Raw genomic sequence first — 15,559 nt, 5'->3', positions numbered from 1 at the left:
GGCAGAAAAGTTCCCTTTCCTTGCAGCTGCCTTTTCCTCCTGGAACCTGGAAGTCTCACCTCTACCTTCCTCCCAGCAATTGGCCTCCAGATTTCTTTACTGACAGATCAAGAACCAACTGGGGTACTGAACCTTAGCATTGGAATAGCCCTCTACACGTGAGTATATTATGAGAGCAGTGCATCTGGATATTTACATAATAGTGCAAAAATAGAGCGATGCTCCCTGCTGCCCTAGTGTGTCCATGTATTTTCTAGGTGATCAGAAATCATAGATGTCCCAAAACCCATGTGTATGTGATGATACAGCAGTGTACCTGGAAATACAAATAAAGGTGTGTACATGGATTCAGTATTAAAGGAGTGATCACACATATTCTGGCAAAGAAGCACACATGGATGTCTGGATACACATATGAAAATAATACTACATCGAGATTCATGGATTTTCTATATCAATATTCAGGGAAGTACTTTACAGAAACACACAGGATATACTAATGCATCACTGACATGAATGTACTAGTAGAGTTAATACACCTAATACTAGAGCACCACACAATGGAATCTTTGCCAAAACCAGTGTACTACTACTACAGTGTAAACTGATGCACATTTACCACACAGCAGATGATGTACTTGTAAAGTCCAGAGCACGCCTTAACAAGGGCACCATACTAGAATAAACATAGTGCAAATGAGAGTAATGATACAGCCTCAAAATGATTAGACTACTAATGTACCACATACAGATCTGTTGCAACAAACAGGATCATGGGCTTACTAAAAAGCAGTGCACATGATAATATTATATACAGGTACACATGAACATTGAATTGCAGAAGAGCAATAGACACTGATATCCTAGTATTGGTGTGCCCATTTTCTAGCACATCAGAACACATGGATGTCCATGTATCTACCAATACAGCTGCACACATGGAACTGCATATAAAGTAACACATGGATTGAATAATACAGGATTGATAGTTTTTTTTAAAGATTGATTGATTGATTGATTGATTGATTGATTGATTGTATATGAGTACACTGTTACTGTCTTCAGACTCACCAGAAGAGAACATTGGATTCCATTATAGATGGTCTGTAAGCCACCATGTGGTTGCTGGGAATTGAACTTAGGACTTCTGGAAAAGCAGTGCTCTTAACAGCTGAGCCCATCACTCCAGCAATCTGAACACATGCATGTCTTAGTACAGATCCACACAGATGTACTATAGCAGAAAATCACATGAATATAATACTGCAACAACAAGATTCACTGATGTACAACATGGGTGCTCTTGGAACCAATAGACAAGAAAGCACAAGGATATACTCACACATCACTGCACATGGATGTACTAGCAGATCACAGCATACATATCTAATATTAATACACAGTGGTGTCTTTTCTTTTTTCATTAAATAACTATTTTTATTAAATCGTTTTATTTATTTACACTCCAAATAATGACTCACTTCCCAGTCCCTTTGCCCAGAGTTCTTGAAATATACAATTCTAGTGAACTACACTATTCCAAACCAACAAAAAGTGACCTCTTGTTCTACTTCAGTCATACACAGACCTGTATAAATACATCCTTCTGCTATGTTGTTAATATACATTAGAGAGAGGGAAGAGAGGGAGGGAGGGAGGGAGGGAGGGAGAAGAGAAAGAGGAAGAGAGAGAGAGAGAGAGAGAGAGAGAGAGAGAGAGAGAGAGAGAGAGAAGTATAGGATAGAGAGGGGGAAAAGAGAAAGGGAAGAGTGAGATATAAGTGAGAGAGTCAAGGCAGAAAAAAGAGGGGAGAAAAAGTGATGGGGTGAAAGTAATGGAAGAGAGAGATAATAGAGAATACAGGGAGAGTGAGAGTGAGGCAGGAGTGGGAAGCAGGAGAAAGGAAGAGAAAATGGAGGATTGAGAAGAAAGTGGGGGGGGGAGAACAGAAAAGATCAAAAGTGGGGAGTGAAATATGGAGAAAATATGAGAGTGGGAGAGAAGAGAGTGAAAGTAAGGAGTTAGAGGGGAAAGGGAATTAGAGAGAAGAGAAAGGAATGAAGTATAAGAGAATGGGGACAGGAAGGAGGGAAGAGAGACGGGGAGAGGGAGAGAATAGGTAAGAGAGAAGATGTAGGAGAAGGAGGGATAAAAGAGAAGGGGGAAGAGAGGAACTAGAGATGGAACAAGAGAGGAAAGAGTCAAGGGAAGGGACAATGTGGAGAGGGGAGACAGGAAGGAGAGGAGGGACAGTGAGTAGAGAATGGGGAGGGGAGAGAGAAAAGAAAGGAAGGAAGAAGAGAATGATGAAAGAGAAGGAGAGGGAAGGAGAGAGAAGATGCAGAGAAGGGAGAATACAGGAAAGAAATGGATGACTGGAGAGAATGGAGAAAGAGGGGTACAGATAAGAGAGAAGAGATAATAGAGAAAGTGAAATAAAAGGCGGAGAGAAGATAAAAGAATGCGGAGAAATGCAGGTAAGGGTAGGTGAAGTGGAAATTTCTGGTTGTGTCATGTGATACAGACTCACGTGATGTTTTGCTGAGGCAAGACCCATGAGATGGCACGTGATAGTGATGTTTGGAGAGAGTATAAATAGGACTCAATGTACAGTGACAGGAACCCTTATTAAAGTAGGTTTTGAGAAATCTAAGCCTACAGGTAATGGGGGAGAGAGAAGAATGAGATGGGAGAAAAATGAATACCAGGAATAAAAGATGGAAGGGGGAAAATGATGGGAGATAGGATTGGGAAAGGTGTGTGGTAGGGAGATGGGTAAGAGAAGAGGAGATAGGAGAGAGCAAAGAAAAAGGGGAGGAGTGCAGAGGGAGAAAGAGGAGAGACGGAAGGGACGGACACAGAGAGAGACTGAGTGGAAAAACAAGAGGGGGAAAGAAGAGTGTGAGAGAGGAGAGAGAGTGAGTGGGGAAAGAGTGGAGAGAGGGGGTAAAGTGGGAGCCTGGGGAGCAAAGGAGTAAGAGGAGAGAGAGGGAGAGAGAGAAAGGTCACACACAATGTCTCTGAGGATGACATCCAAGGCTATCCTCTGGCTGCCTCCACATGCAGGTACACACAGATACATGCACACTCAAGCACATGTGCACACACAAGTTTTTAAAAACTCACTGGAAAAATCAACCTGAGGTAAACATTTTCATCCCTATTCTTGCTGAGCAGTCTTAGTAAACTCTCAAGGCAACATTGTAGTCTACATGTAAGTGCTACTATTGCACTATTGTTCAAAGAAAAAAGCTGATTAACTTTTGAAAAGGAAACATTTTAAAAGGGGCTCTTGCTGGAGTTTGTTTAGAGCCCTTAGACTAGTGGCAAACCCCAACCATAAGTTTATTTTGTTGCTACCTTATAACTGTAATTTTTCTACTGTTGTGAATAGTAAAATAAGTATGTGATATTCAAGATATTTGATGTGCAATCCCAAAAGGGGTCGTGATTCACAGGTGAGAGCTGGTCATACCTCTGGATGGTCCTTCTCAGTGTCAGGTGTCTTTGATCTTGTCTCTCTGTTGCCTCATAGATGCTGGTTCTTAACAGTTTCCAACTCACTAGATAATACTGGGGTCTAATTCAGTTTTCTCCCAATCAGCAGGTTCTCTGCTGGTCAGGTCCCAGCATATATACTATTATACTTTCTCTGGGTTCCTAGAAATGCATGGTTCAGGGAGTAGTAGAGTGCTGACTCAGCATGAGTGTGATAGTGCACATACTTCTGGATGCCGGTAGATCTCTGTGAGCTTGAGGCCAAGCCAGAACTACACAATAAGGGACTTTCTAAAAATAAAAATATCATAGATAGATAGATAGATAGATAGATAGATAGATAGATAGATAGATAGATAGATAGATTGGATAGATAGAGAGATGGATAGATAAGGTAGATAAATAGATAGATAGATGATAGATACACTTCCCATCATTGCTCCAAGTGTACAAAAGAGAAACTTCCAGCACTCCATCTTCTAACCTGTGTCACTGATGCAGCTTTTGTCTCTGCTCACCCTCTTCTGCATTTTAAAACACTGAGGGTTGTACCCTGCACCAGAAGAGAAGAGGTCCCCAGACTTCACCAATATTTCCCAGAGAGACTCTGTCCTTTGCTTTTCTCCTTCATAAAATCCTATTTTACTTCGCTGCTAAAACTCGAGGTTTCAGTGCCATAACCTTCTGGTCTCCGTGACCCAGCTTGCCTTGGTCCAGTCCCTGTGGACTAGCAGACAGTGATTCCCCTCATGTTTTTCATCTTCTTTCCACTTGTAGTCTCAGCTCTAATCTTGGCAACTTTTGAAATGCTCAGGGTTTGGACTTCAATATACAAATTTGAGGCAGACACAACTCAATCTACAACATCTGCCAACATATTCTAGAAACAGTACTGATCCTGAGACAGGAGAAATTAGGACCAGTTTTTAAGCAATCTTAGTTTCATGAAAATGTATATCCTGTTATATTTTCACTCTTTCAGCTCAGGTACCTATGGAAAGTGTTCAACACTTCCAAAAATTAAAAGGGCAGCATGCAGGAGGCAGAAGCAGGTGGATCTCTGTGAGTCTGAGGCCAGCTTGGTCTACATAAGTTTCAGAACAGCTAAGGCTATGTATAGAGACCCTGTCTCGAAGAAAAAAAAATTTACCCTTGGCAGACTCAGTGGATCAGTGGAGAGAGGGAGAGGGAAAAGGAGAGGGGGAGGGGTAAGAGGGAGGGGAGAGAGAGTGAGGGAGGGGGAGAGAGAGGGGGGAAGGAGAGATAAAACAAAAAAGAAAAATCTATTTGTGTCCCCAAAATGCCAATTTGACTTTTGGTATTTAGGGATTCCTGAACTAAATACAATGTTGCATTAATTATTAGATCACTTGCTGCATGCCATAATTTGTGCAGATTTGGGTAACCATGTTTCTCCAGCTCTTCTCTCTACCACCAGGTATGATTCTTTTAGGTACATCATAGTTGAGCTTCATCACCAAAGTTGTTTGATGGTTCACAACAACATGAGGTATGATTGCTTTCTGATTTCTCTGATTTCCAGTGTTGTTATGTTAGAGATGCACTGGAGGCCAGGGCTCTAAAAGATTTGTCATTTCAGTCTTTTCCACATTTCAGGTTCTTACTTGAAATGAGTGGAAGAGTCTGAAAGAAAATTAGTGCCAAATGTGGGATCATTTCCCTTTGGTTGACTGACATTGGTCAAGAGCCTGGTTGGCTTGTCCATCTTTTCTTTGAACACATTATCTCTGCTTCCTTTATCCTTGTAAGCAATTAGACTCTGATGAGTCTGTGTTCCGCATCACCAGGCACCGTCAGTGAAGAACCACAGGTTGCACTTGGACCTTCCCCTTCATTGAAGACAAACAAAAGTCCTATAGTATGCTATTTTTCCCAATGCATATGTTTTGAGAATGAATATCATCTGCTGTGGCGGGGTTATCATCGATAACTTAAAATTCTGCTGATCCTATAATAATGCCCATTAGTCCTCTGTCTTTATTGCTCATTGTTAGTATGTAAGTAATCCATAATTACATTGTACTTACATTGTATTACATAATACTTGGACTGCTATTCATGTTGAAGTCTTCCTTTAGCTAACTTTCTCTGTTGAAATGTGAAGAAGTTGGGCCTCATTGAAAAAAAAAAGTTTTAAACAAAACATGTTATATGTTATATCTTTTTTTTTTGAGACACAGTTTCTCTGTATAGCCCTAGATGTCCTGGAACTCACTCTGTAGACCAGGCTGGCCTCAAACTCAGAGATCCACCTGCCTCTGCCTCCCAAGTGCTGGGATTAAAGGCTTGCGCCACCACTGCCTGGCATGTTATATCTTATAATGAATATACACCTTAAAATTTCAAAAATGATGTTTCATAAAAGTTTTCTTACAGAACTATAGTCAGTTTATGAACCAGAACTTGGAGGGTATCTGGATTGAGTTTTGAATTTTGCTTTCTTTGACTAGATTTTCATTTTGTTTTCTTTCATTTGTTTTATTGTTGTTTTGTTTTCAGCGGACTACAGATATCTAAAACATGTCATTAAAAACAAAACTCCCAAATTCCTTAAGTTTTTATGTCATTATAAACAAGACTTTTTATAAATAATGAACTAATAACTAACATTATTTCATGAAAACACATGTACCATCTTTCCCAGAAAAAAAATAAAGTTTATTTTTAAAAATTAAAAACATCATAACACCAAAAGAGAAATGACCATGAGATGGAGTCACAAAGCTCTGGGCATTTCCCTGGCATTCTGTTTCCCAAGAACTGTGATGTCATAATGTCCTATTGAGACTTAGGACCTACTGGGCCATAAGAAGAAAGTCCTGAGGAGACAGTAGATTGCTTGATAAATCACACCAATTTCCCAATGGATTTTATGCTGTTGATCTTTTTATCTGGGGTTTTCTTCCCAGACATTATTAGTCTACAGCCCATTGTGGCACGTAAGTAAATGTTGGGAACTAGTCAATCAAAAAGATGACTCTGAGTGACAGAAGGTCAGAATATGGCAATACTCTGCATGACAACTGAAAGTTGGAGGTGTAATATAGTTTAACTTTTGAATCTCAGGCTCTAATTGTGAAAAACTTTCAGTGGGAGGAAGCAGTAAAGAAAACTAACATCTTCTGTTCAGTGGTATGTCGTGTTTCCTTTCTAGAGGACCCTGGTGTGACACTTTCAGATGAAGAACAGTATTATGCAGATGAAGAAAATAATACAGATGGGAATTCTGTTGTTTTACATAAATTGGAAGAGAATGAAGGGGACACTCCAGCCAATGAGAAAACTGGCAATTATTATAAAGACATAAAACAATGTAAGTTTTTAAAGTTAATAGCGTATATCAAAAGTTGATACAAAATTATGATAGCACTGGTTTGGCTTGGTTTTTTTATTTGTTTGTTTCTTTGGTTGGTTGGTTGTTTGGATTGGTTTGGTTTTTTTTTTAAGATTTATTTATTTATTTATATGTATATGAATACACTGTCACTGTCTTCAGACACACCAGAAGAGGGCTTCAGCCACATTATGTGTGTACTTCCACCATGTGAGCCTTCATGTGGTTGCTAGGAATTGAACTCAGGACCTCTGAAAGAGCAGACAGTGCTCTTAACCGTTGAGCCATCTCTCCAGCCCAGTTTGGTTTGTCTTAATGCTGCATTGTAACCCCCCACCATCATTTATTTTCCAGTTTTGAATTTCTAATTTACTTTGTAGACAGTTTAGTGTGTAAAGTTGAAGCCTTGCTTCCTGCAACTCCCCATGAGGTGTTACGAAGTGGAACAAGGCTGTCTTTGCCACTGTTTCTGTTGACCATGGTTCATCATGACATTGTCACTCTTACTTTAGTGACAACTGATCTAATTGGAGGGCAAGTTAGCCAAAACTTATTTTGAGGTGTGAATCACTTTTGAAGGTTGCTGAAACAAAACACCACAAATTAAAAGGACCAAGACAATCAAAAAGTATTCTCCTATACTTCTAGAGGCTAGAAATCCCAACTCAAAGAACCAGACAAGTAAGGGCTCCATCCCAACCAAAGGTTGGGAACCCTTCCTTGCTTCCTTCAGCTGCTGTGGCCAAGGTGTTCTGGCGCATGTGGAGACATCAGCTTAGTCTGTGCCTCAGCCTCTTCATGTAATAGTCTCCCTGTTTCTGTATGCAGATGTCCGTCTTGTGCAGTGATATGAGACAAAGCCAATTAAGAGCACACTATACTCCAATCTGGTTTCATTGTAATTATATTTTCAGCAACCATATCTCTAATCCTGTCTCATTTTCTGAGAAATCAAGCTTAGAACTTAGTGACAGTATTGCTGTTCTAAAAATCAATTTCGGCATCATACACACACACACACACACACACACACGTACATATTTTCTGTGAATTTCCACAGTCGTTTCTCATGCTTATTTATCATAAGAAAGTCACTTTGACTCTTTTCCTCATGAATTCCCCTTATGCCTTGCTCTACTTCCTTTGAAGAAGAAAAATGTCTCATGTTTTTTGTTTATAATTATTTCTTCTTTAGCCAGTGGATACTTTTTAAAGTTAAAAAAAAAATACAATGAAGAAAAATAAATGGAACGAGTAAGAAGTGATTTGCTGGTTGCTAAAGACTTGCAATTTTCTTTGTAGATGTGTTCACCACACCAAATATAAAAGGTTCGAAATCTGAAATATCTGTGACTGCCACAACTAACCTGAAATTTGCTGTGAAGAACTGTAAGTACTGAAATGCACCTTCAGCGCTGCATATGCTAAGACCTTAGGATTGCAGAATTGCCCCAGGGGCAATGGGCAAGGCCCAGGGCTTCATCTCTACAGTTCATCTTGTACTTCTGGAAACAGTACAGTCCTGTCATCTCCCTCCCCCGCGCCCCCCCCATTTTCTTCTATAACGTTTTCTGAAGCTCCATGCCCGTTCCAGTGACCATTCCAGGAGGCAAGCAGAGTTTCTCATTTCTAAACCTCCTGTTTTTCAGTTTGCATGGATGGAAACATTAACTGAATTTAGTATTCCAGGCTATTACGAACCTTTTTAAAACCCATGCACCGTAGGCTGAGGTTTGCACTAAGTCCTGCCTAGCCAGCCTGCCAAAGCCAACCATCTTACCCAACAGCTCCGCATTACCTCTAAAGGCCTAAGTTACATGCTTTTACTCTCTCTCATAGAGTACAGACCTATTAACCCTACTTCAGGCATCCCATACTCACAAAAATGCCATTCTCCAAGGCCTTTATTCCTCTTCTTCATTTCTGATTTAAAAAAAAAAAAAAGTCATTCTCTTTCCTTTGTTCTCCCCTTGTCTTGACAATTGGTCGGTGTTTTAATATGCTGAAAATACTTTTTCCTTTTCCTAGATAAAGCCAGCAAACCAACTGCCAGTGGAAAAGAAGAAAAACACAGTGAATCCTCTCGTAAAAGTATTAAAAACTTCTCTCCTGTATTTGATACCTGGAGCATATTATTATATGGCTTATGCCCTTAGCATTCACTCCTTTGAACATGACATAAGTGATAGCATGCCTAAAGAGTCCATACTGCTATTGCTTAGAGTCACCTGGAATCTTTTAAGTGGCAAATATGTAAAAGTCTATTTTCAAATGTACCTGACAAGCAATGGGAAGTGAACATTATGAAAGTTTTAAAATATTTATAAATAGACATGTAAATTTATAAAATATATTTATAAATGTTTAGATTTATAGATCTAAGATAACCATATGGGGTATATTTTCATATTTTTGATGGCAATGTAAATTTTTCTACTTGATTAAGGAATAAATGTGTCTCTGATCACAATGATTAATGTTTCCTAAGATTATTTGAGGGAGGGTTTCCGGAATGGGGGGCTATAAACTCAAAATTACTGTTTTATTTTCTTGCCAAGAACATTGTTCCTTATGAGATATTGTGAAGCCATACAATCCAGGATGACTCTCATAGGTTTTTGAGTGATTGTGTAATTAATTTCAGCAAATAGATTCTCATCCATTACCCCTGTTATCTCTTTTGAACAGCCTCAACTCCCAATGTGCCTGCGTTTTGGACAATGTTAGCTAAAGGTAAATTAATGTAGTGAGGTAACTGGGGAAATGTTTTGATTTTTCTAACAGTTTATATAAGAAGACATTTATAGCATTTTATGTAAGAAAAACAAGACTGATTTAAGTATTTCTAACAATAATCAACAGATGCGTGTTTACTGCCCCTTGTAATAGCAAATGTTGTCCTCAGAGAAATGATAAAAGTTTCAGTTTGAGTCTTCTGTACCCAGAAGTATGCTTCCTGCAAAGGTTACAGTCTAGAGTGTATCTTAAAATCAGGAAGACACACAGAGATGCATGTATAAGTGAAAAGTATCAATGTATATTTTGTGCATGAAAGTAGTGTGTATAAATACATAAATATACAAGTACACATACGTGCAGAGTATAACGCACAGACCAATCTATGCTTGTGTATATTCTATGTGGATAAGAGATACAAACGCACAGACCAATCTATGCTTGTGTATACTCTATGTGGATAAGAGATGCACATTAACATAAGTGATATATGTGTCACATACACATTATAAAAATGAAATACACACAATATTCACTAGCCCATCATTATTTTTATGTTTTGTATTTACATTCAGGATTTTCTACTCACTGAGATCTTTTTGTTACCATAAAGTCAGTATTTGTTGAATCTTTAAGGTCATTTGTCAGTATTGAGACAACTTCAAATATTTTTAGTTTCCTCACCATCAATCATACCTTGAACTGGCCCCTAAGCCTAGTATTAAATAGTTTTTTAATGTCCCTAATAGTATGATGGACCCTATGGAAATTACACACATATTAGATAAGCTCTGTTTGAACATGCATTAGAGAGATGTTCACTTTACAAAACAACACTAAAATGAATAGTAAGAATGGATGTTACATATTATACACACCCCTTTATACACATGCAAACATTTTAGTAAGTGAACGTTACTTATTATAACATCAGCATACTATTTTAACAGCTATAAATGAAACAGCAGTGAGCATGGATGATAAAGATCAATTTTTTCAACCAATTCCAGGTAAGAACAAACTACTTTAACTAATAGACACGTAAATATCGCCTGAATTTTAGTGGCTGCATTGTGAACAACTTCTCATAGCAAAGTGTATGTGGAAGAGTGTAATTGACAGCTAATGCCACATCAGAGAGGACAATGACTACAGTAGACAAATTATACCTCTCAAGTACTCCTGCTGCCCTTTTACCAATGACTATTACTGTATTCTAGTCTTCTGACTTACAATGTTGAAACAGCTTCATATGCGAGTGAAATATATATGTGTTTGTATGTGTAATGATACATTAAAACATACACAATATATTTTAAAATGTGTAGAATATATAAAAAATATATATTATGTGTGTGTGATGGTACATTAAAATATACATAATATTTTAAGTGTGTAACATATACGGTCTTTTTAAAATAGGCTTTTCTTTAAAGTTTTAAGTTTAAAGAAAACAATAGCAAAAACTATAGAGTTCCCATATCCTACTCTTCTTTTGTTTTTTGGGTTTTTTTTGAAGACTTTGTGTGTGTGTGTGTGTGTGTGTGTGTGTGTATACCATATGCAAGTATGTACCTATGGAGGCCAGAAGAGGGTGTCAGATCCCTTGGAAGTGGAGTTACAGGTGGGTGTGAACCTCCTGATATGTGTACCTAGAATGATGGAAAGTTGTATTAAAAGGCAATGTTTTAATTTTCTTCAAACCCTTTGCCCTACAAGTAAATAACTAAAAATGATATACATTTAGTGGCATATCTAGGGTTCTGTAATGACTTATTTTGCCTAGAGCTATTTTTAAAAAGTGGAGTGATGACAAATCACAGGCCAAATAACAAAGCAGGGACGGCAAATGATGGGTACCTTAGAAATATGTCATCATCTCAGGGAGTTGCACTTAAGGAGCTAAATGTGGAGTGGCTTCCTACCATTTGCTGAGGACACATTATATATCAGGTGTACTTATATTCACACACACTATGTGTTCTGATATATATTTAACATATTTACATACACTAGAAGGTATTCTTTTTTTTTTTTTTTTTTTTTTTGGTTTTTCAAGACAGGGTTTCTCTGTATAGCCCTGGCTGTCCTGGAACTCACTTTGTAAACCAGGCTGGCCTCGAACTCAGAAATCCGCCTGCCTCTGCCTCCCGAGTGCTGGGATTAAAGGCGTGGGCCACCACGCCCGGCTTCAGCTATTCTTATATATATTTACACACTACATATAGGATGTTCTGATATGTATTCACACACTATATCACATGTTCTGATATATATTCACACATACTATATATCAGATATTCTGATATATATTCACACACTGTATATTGGTGTTCTGGTGCTTTAGCCACATTATGTGCGTTCTCCCACCATGTCTATTTTATGAAGAAATTGGGGCATAAAGCAAAGGCCAGCCCAAATTTTGTAACTTTCAGTGGTTAGATATTCTAAAGCCTTCTCTGGTTCTGGCCTTCCCTTTGATAAATATACTGTATTAGAGAGAGTAAAAGATCTGCAGGAAAGGGAGACGGCAAACTGTCCTTCATATGTACTTTGTTAGGAGAATCCTAGGCAACCACAGTGAAGCCTGAAGTAAAAGCAATTAGGAGAGACAGTGTCATGGACCATAGGCACCCATGATAGGACCTTTGAAAGACACAGATCTTTCAGTTCCTGGAATGTAAGAAGGATACAGCTTCATGGCCATGGGCAGTTATGAGTCACTCTGAAGAGCTAGACCCTTTAGTTCTATCCGCTTCCTTCAGATCAGAGAACAGAGGCAGGTTCTGACCTTTGTTCACAGTGTGGGGGATGAGCAATTTTATACCACTGCCCTAGTCTGGCTTACCTATGTGGCTTTCAGCAAGAAAGAGAGTACAGGCTGTCTGGGGCCTACAAAATCACAGCAGTTTTCTGTAACTCAGTCTCTGTCTGTCTGTCTGGTGGGGGCTCAGGCTTGATTTGAGGGGGACAGAACAGCAGCTAGAAGACCTGTTGAGATAACTGCATGAGCCCACTTGTAAAGACTTTATAGCATCTTAACCCTAGCACCAGGGAAGTAGAGGCAGGGAGATCTCTGAGAGTTCAATGCCATTAGCCTGTTCTACTTAGGGAATTCCAGAATAATCATATTCCCTCTCCCCCCAAAAAGGCTTAGCAACTATCTTAGTTTAGGTGTTTGTTTGTTGTTTTGTTTTGGTTTGGTTTTTGTTGCTGTGAAGAGACACTAGGACCAAGGCAACTCTTACAAAGAAAGGACAGTATTTAATTGAGGCCAGCTTACAGTTTCAGAGGTTTAGTCCATTATCATCATGGTGGGAAACATGACAGCATCCAGGCAGACATGGTGCTGGAGGAGCTGAAAGTTGTCCAACTTGATCCAAAGACAGCAGAGGGGGACTGTCTTCCGCAGGCAGCCAGGGTGGACTCTGATTCTACATTGGGCTAGCAAGAGCTCTACTGCTGGGTTATGTCACAGGTGCGATCATTGAAGTCAGAGAACACTGGCATGAGAATATATATTTACAATTGCTTCTTACCTAAGCATTACCTAGAAAGTCTTGAACATGCCTGGGACGCTGGGAGTGGGCATGGCGAAGTGTCAGAAGGAAAGTTTCAGCATTAAGTATATTTTAAGTCAGACATATTCTCAAGAAGGTCAAACATCTGACAGGAAAGCAGTTTCATCGGATTTTATCAGATCCACAGTGTTTCTGGAGCCAGCCATGATTCTGTAATTTAACTCATTTCAGGAATTCTAAAAAGTTATTTCTACTTCTTTTGCAATATCAAGCACACTGAGTTTGTCTCTTAATAAAATGGCAGACTTATCTCTTAAGCCTTATAGAGGAAACCACCAACACTACACACTTGTAATTCCAAAGAATAACCAGGGCATGCCAACAGCAGCACCGACACCTGTCCTTCCTCAAGAACATGTGCCTTGAAAATTGTTCTAATCATCTCTTTTGAGATGGTAAGTTATTTAAAGTGGTTTTGAAGTAAAGCCGAGAAGAAAGGCTGTTACATGAAAAAAAAATTTTTTTTTGTCGTGAGTACCTTTGGGCTTAAAACCACATTTTGATTAGTAGAAAGATTTGCAAACTTGTGTGAGTCTATAAAATGGAGTTAAGCACAGCGATCCCAAGATGGTTATAAAAAAACGAGAGAGAAAGCACGCCCGTGGCCTTCGCTTAGCCTTTGTCTGGCACAGGAAGAGCAGGTACATTCTGTGTTCCTTATCCCTCCAGGAAAGCATGCACAAGGCCCAGTTTCCCACTGCGCTTGCTCTCTTTCCTCCCAGCCTCAGATTTGAATACTACCAATGAAGACAAACTGTCAGAGCTCGAGGAAATCAAGCTCAAGTTAATGCTGGGAATCTCGCTGATGACCCTTATTCTCCTAATTCCCCTCTTGATATTCTGCTTTGCCACACTGTACAAACTGAGACACCTAAGGTAAGCCTACTGGCCTTCGCGGTCTTCAGGACGAGCCCACGGCGCCGTGCTCTCTCCCCCCTATCTTTAGTGGACTGATAGGAGTGTTTCCTCTTCGGTAATGTCTAAGACATGCAGCTTGAATCCACTTCCTCTAAGCGTTAGGAATGGGGGGCCGTCTCAGGGAATATTTCACTGTTTTGAATAAACACAGTTAATTAGGAAGGATGTGGAAGCTAGACAATGCTTCCTCCCTCTGTATACCTGCAAAAGAGCCCTGGAACACTAAGGCTATTTATTCTCTTCTAAGTCACTCATTTACTTGGGATTTAACATTTTTAATTTTTTTGGTAGCCTTGCTTAAGACCTTGAAACAGACAGAAAATCTGCAATTTTATGCCTTGAGGCTTAGACATTTGTTTTAAATAATAACTTCTATTTTCTTATAAAAGTATTAAATTCCATTTGAACCCGAGGGCCTGATTGATCTCTTTATAACTTTTTTTTTTGTATACTATCATAGATTACTTTAAACGACCCCACACAATTTTTTAAACATTTGCTTAATTAGATATTTTCTTTATTTATATTTCGAATGTTATCACCTTTCCTGGTTTCCCCTCTGAAAATCCCCTATCCCCTCCCTTCTCCCCCTGCTCACCAACCCACCCACACCTGCTTCCTGGCCCTGGCATTCCCCTATACTGGGGCATAGAGCCTTCTCAGGAACAAGGGCCTCTCCTCCTATTGATGACTGACTAAGCCATCCTCTGCAACATATGCAGCTGGAGCCATGAGTCCCACCATGGGTACTCTTTGGTTTGTTGTTTCATCCCTGGGAGCTCTGGGGGTATTGGTTAGTTCATATTGTTGTTCCTCCTATGGGGCTGCAAACCCCTTCAGCTCCGTGGGTCCTTTCTCTAGTTCCTCCATTGGAGATCCTGTGCTCAGTCCAATGGTAGGCTGCAAGCACCCACCTCTGTATTTGCCAGGCACTGGCAGAGCCTCTCAGTAGACAGCTATAATAGGCTCTGTCAGCAAGCACTTGTTGGTATCCACAATAGTGTCTGGGTTTGGTGATTGTATATGGGATGGATCCCCAGGTTGGGCAGTCTCTGAATGGTCATTCCTTCAGTCTCTGCTCCACACTTAGTCTCTGAAACTCTTTCCATGGGTATTTTGTTCCCCCTTCTAAGAAGGATCGAAGTATTCACACTTTGGTCTTCCTTCTTCTTGAGTTTCATGTAGTTTATGAATTGTATCTTGGGTATTCTGAGCTTCTTGGCTAAAATCCACTTATCAATGAGTGCATATCATGTGTGTTCTTTTGTGACTGGGTTACCTCACTTGGGGTGATATTTTCTATTTCTGTCCATTTGCCTAAGAATTTCATAAATTCATTGTTTTTGATAGCTGAGTAGTACGCCATTGTGTAAATGTACCACATTTCCTGTATCCATTCCTCTGTTGAGGGACATCAAGGTTCTTTCCAGCTTCTGGCTATTATAAATAAGGCTGCTATGAACATAGTAGA

General features: G+C 39.4%; 1 protein-coding gene across 2 annotated transcripts in view; it reads left to right on the top strand.

The window, feature by feature from the left end:
- The first annotated feature begins 6,291 nt into the window (after nt 1–6,291).
- Eqtn (equatorin) overlaps nt 6,292–15,559 on the top strand; it is a 15,505-nt gene continuing 6,237 nt past the window's right edge. For both annotated transcript variants that reach the window (XM_021200770.1, XM_021200771.1), the window contains exons 1-7: nt 6,292–6,458; nt 6,674–6,832; nt 8,156–8,242; nt 8,882–8,944; nt 9,542–9,586; nt 10,540–10,599; nt 13,893–14,046. In XM_021200770.1, coding sequence (XP_021056429.1) covers nt 6,383–6,458; nt 6,674–6,832; nt 8,156–8,242; nt 8,882–8,944; nt 9,542–9,586; nt 10,540–10,599; nt 13,893–14,046 — 644 coding nt within the window. In that variant the 5' untranslated portion in view covers nt 6,292–6,382. The remainder of the gene's footprint in view (nt 6,459–6,673; nt 6,833–8,155; nt 8,243–8,881; nt 8,945–9,541; nt 9,587–10,539; nt 10,600–13,892; nt 14,047–15,559) is intronic.

Source organism: Mus pahari, chromosome 6, assembly GCF_900095145.1.
Source record: "Mus pahari chromosome 6, PAHARI_EIJ_v1.1, whole genome shotgun sequence".
Taxonomy (NCBI): Eukaryota; Metazoa; Chordata; class Mammalia; order Rodentia; family Muridae; genus Mus; species Mus pahari.
Note: the sequence above shows the minus strand (reverse complement) of the source record. Positions and strands in the feature narration are given on the sequence as shown.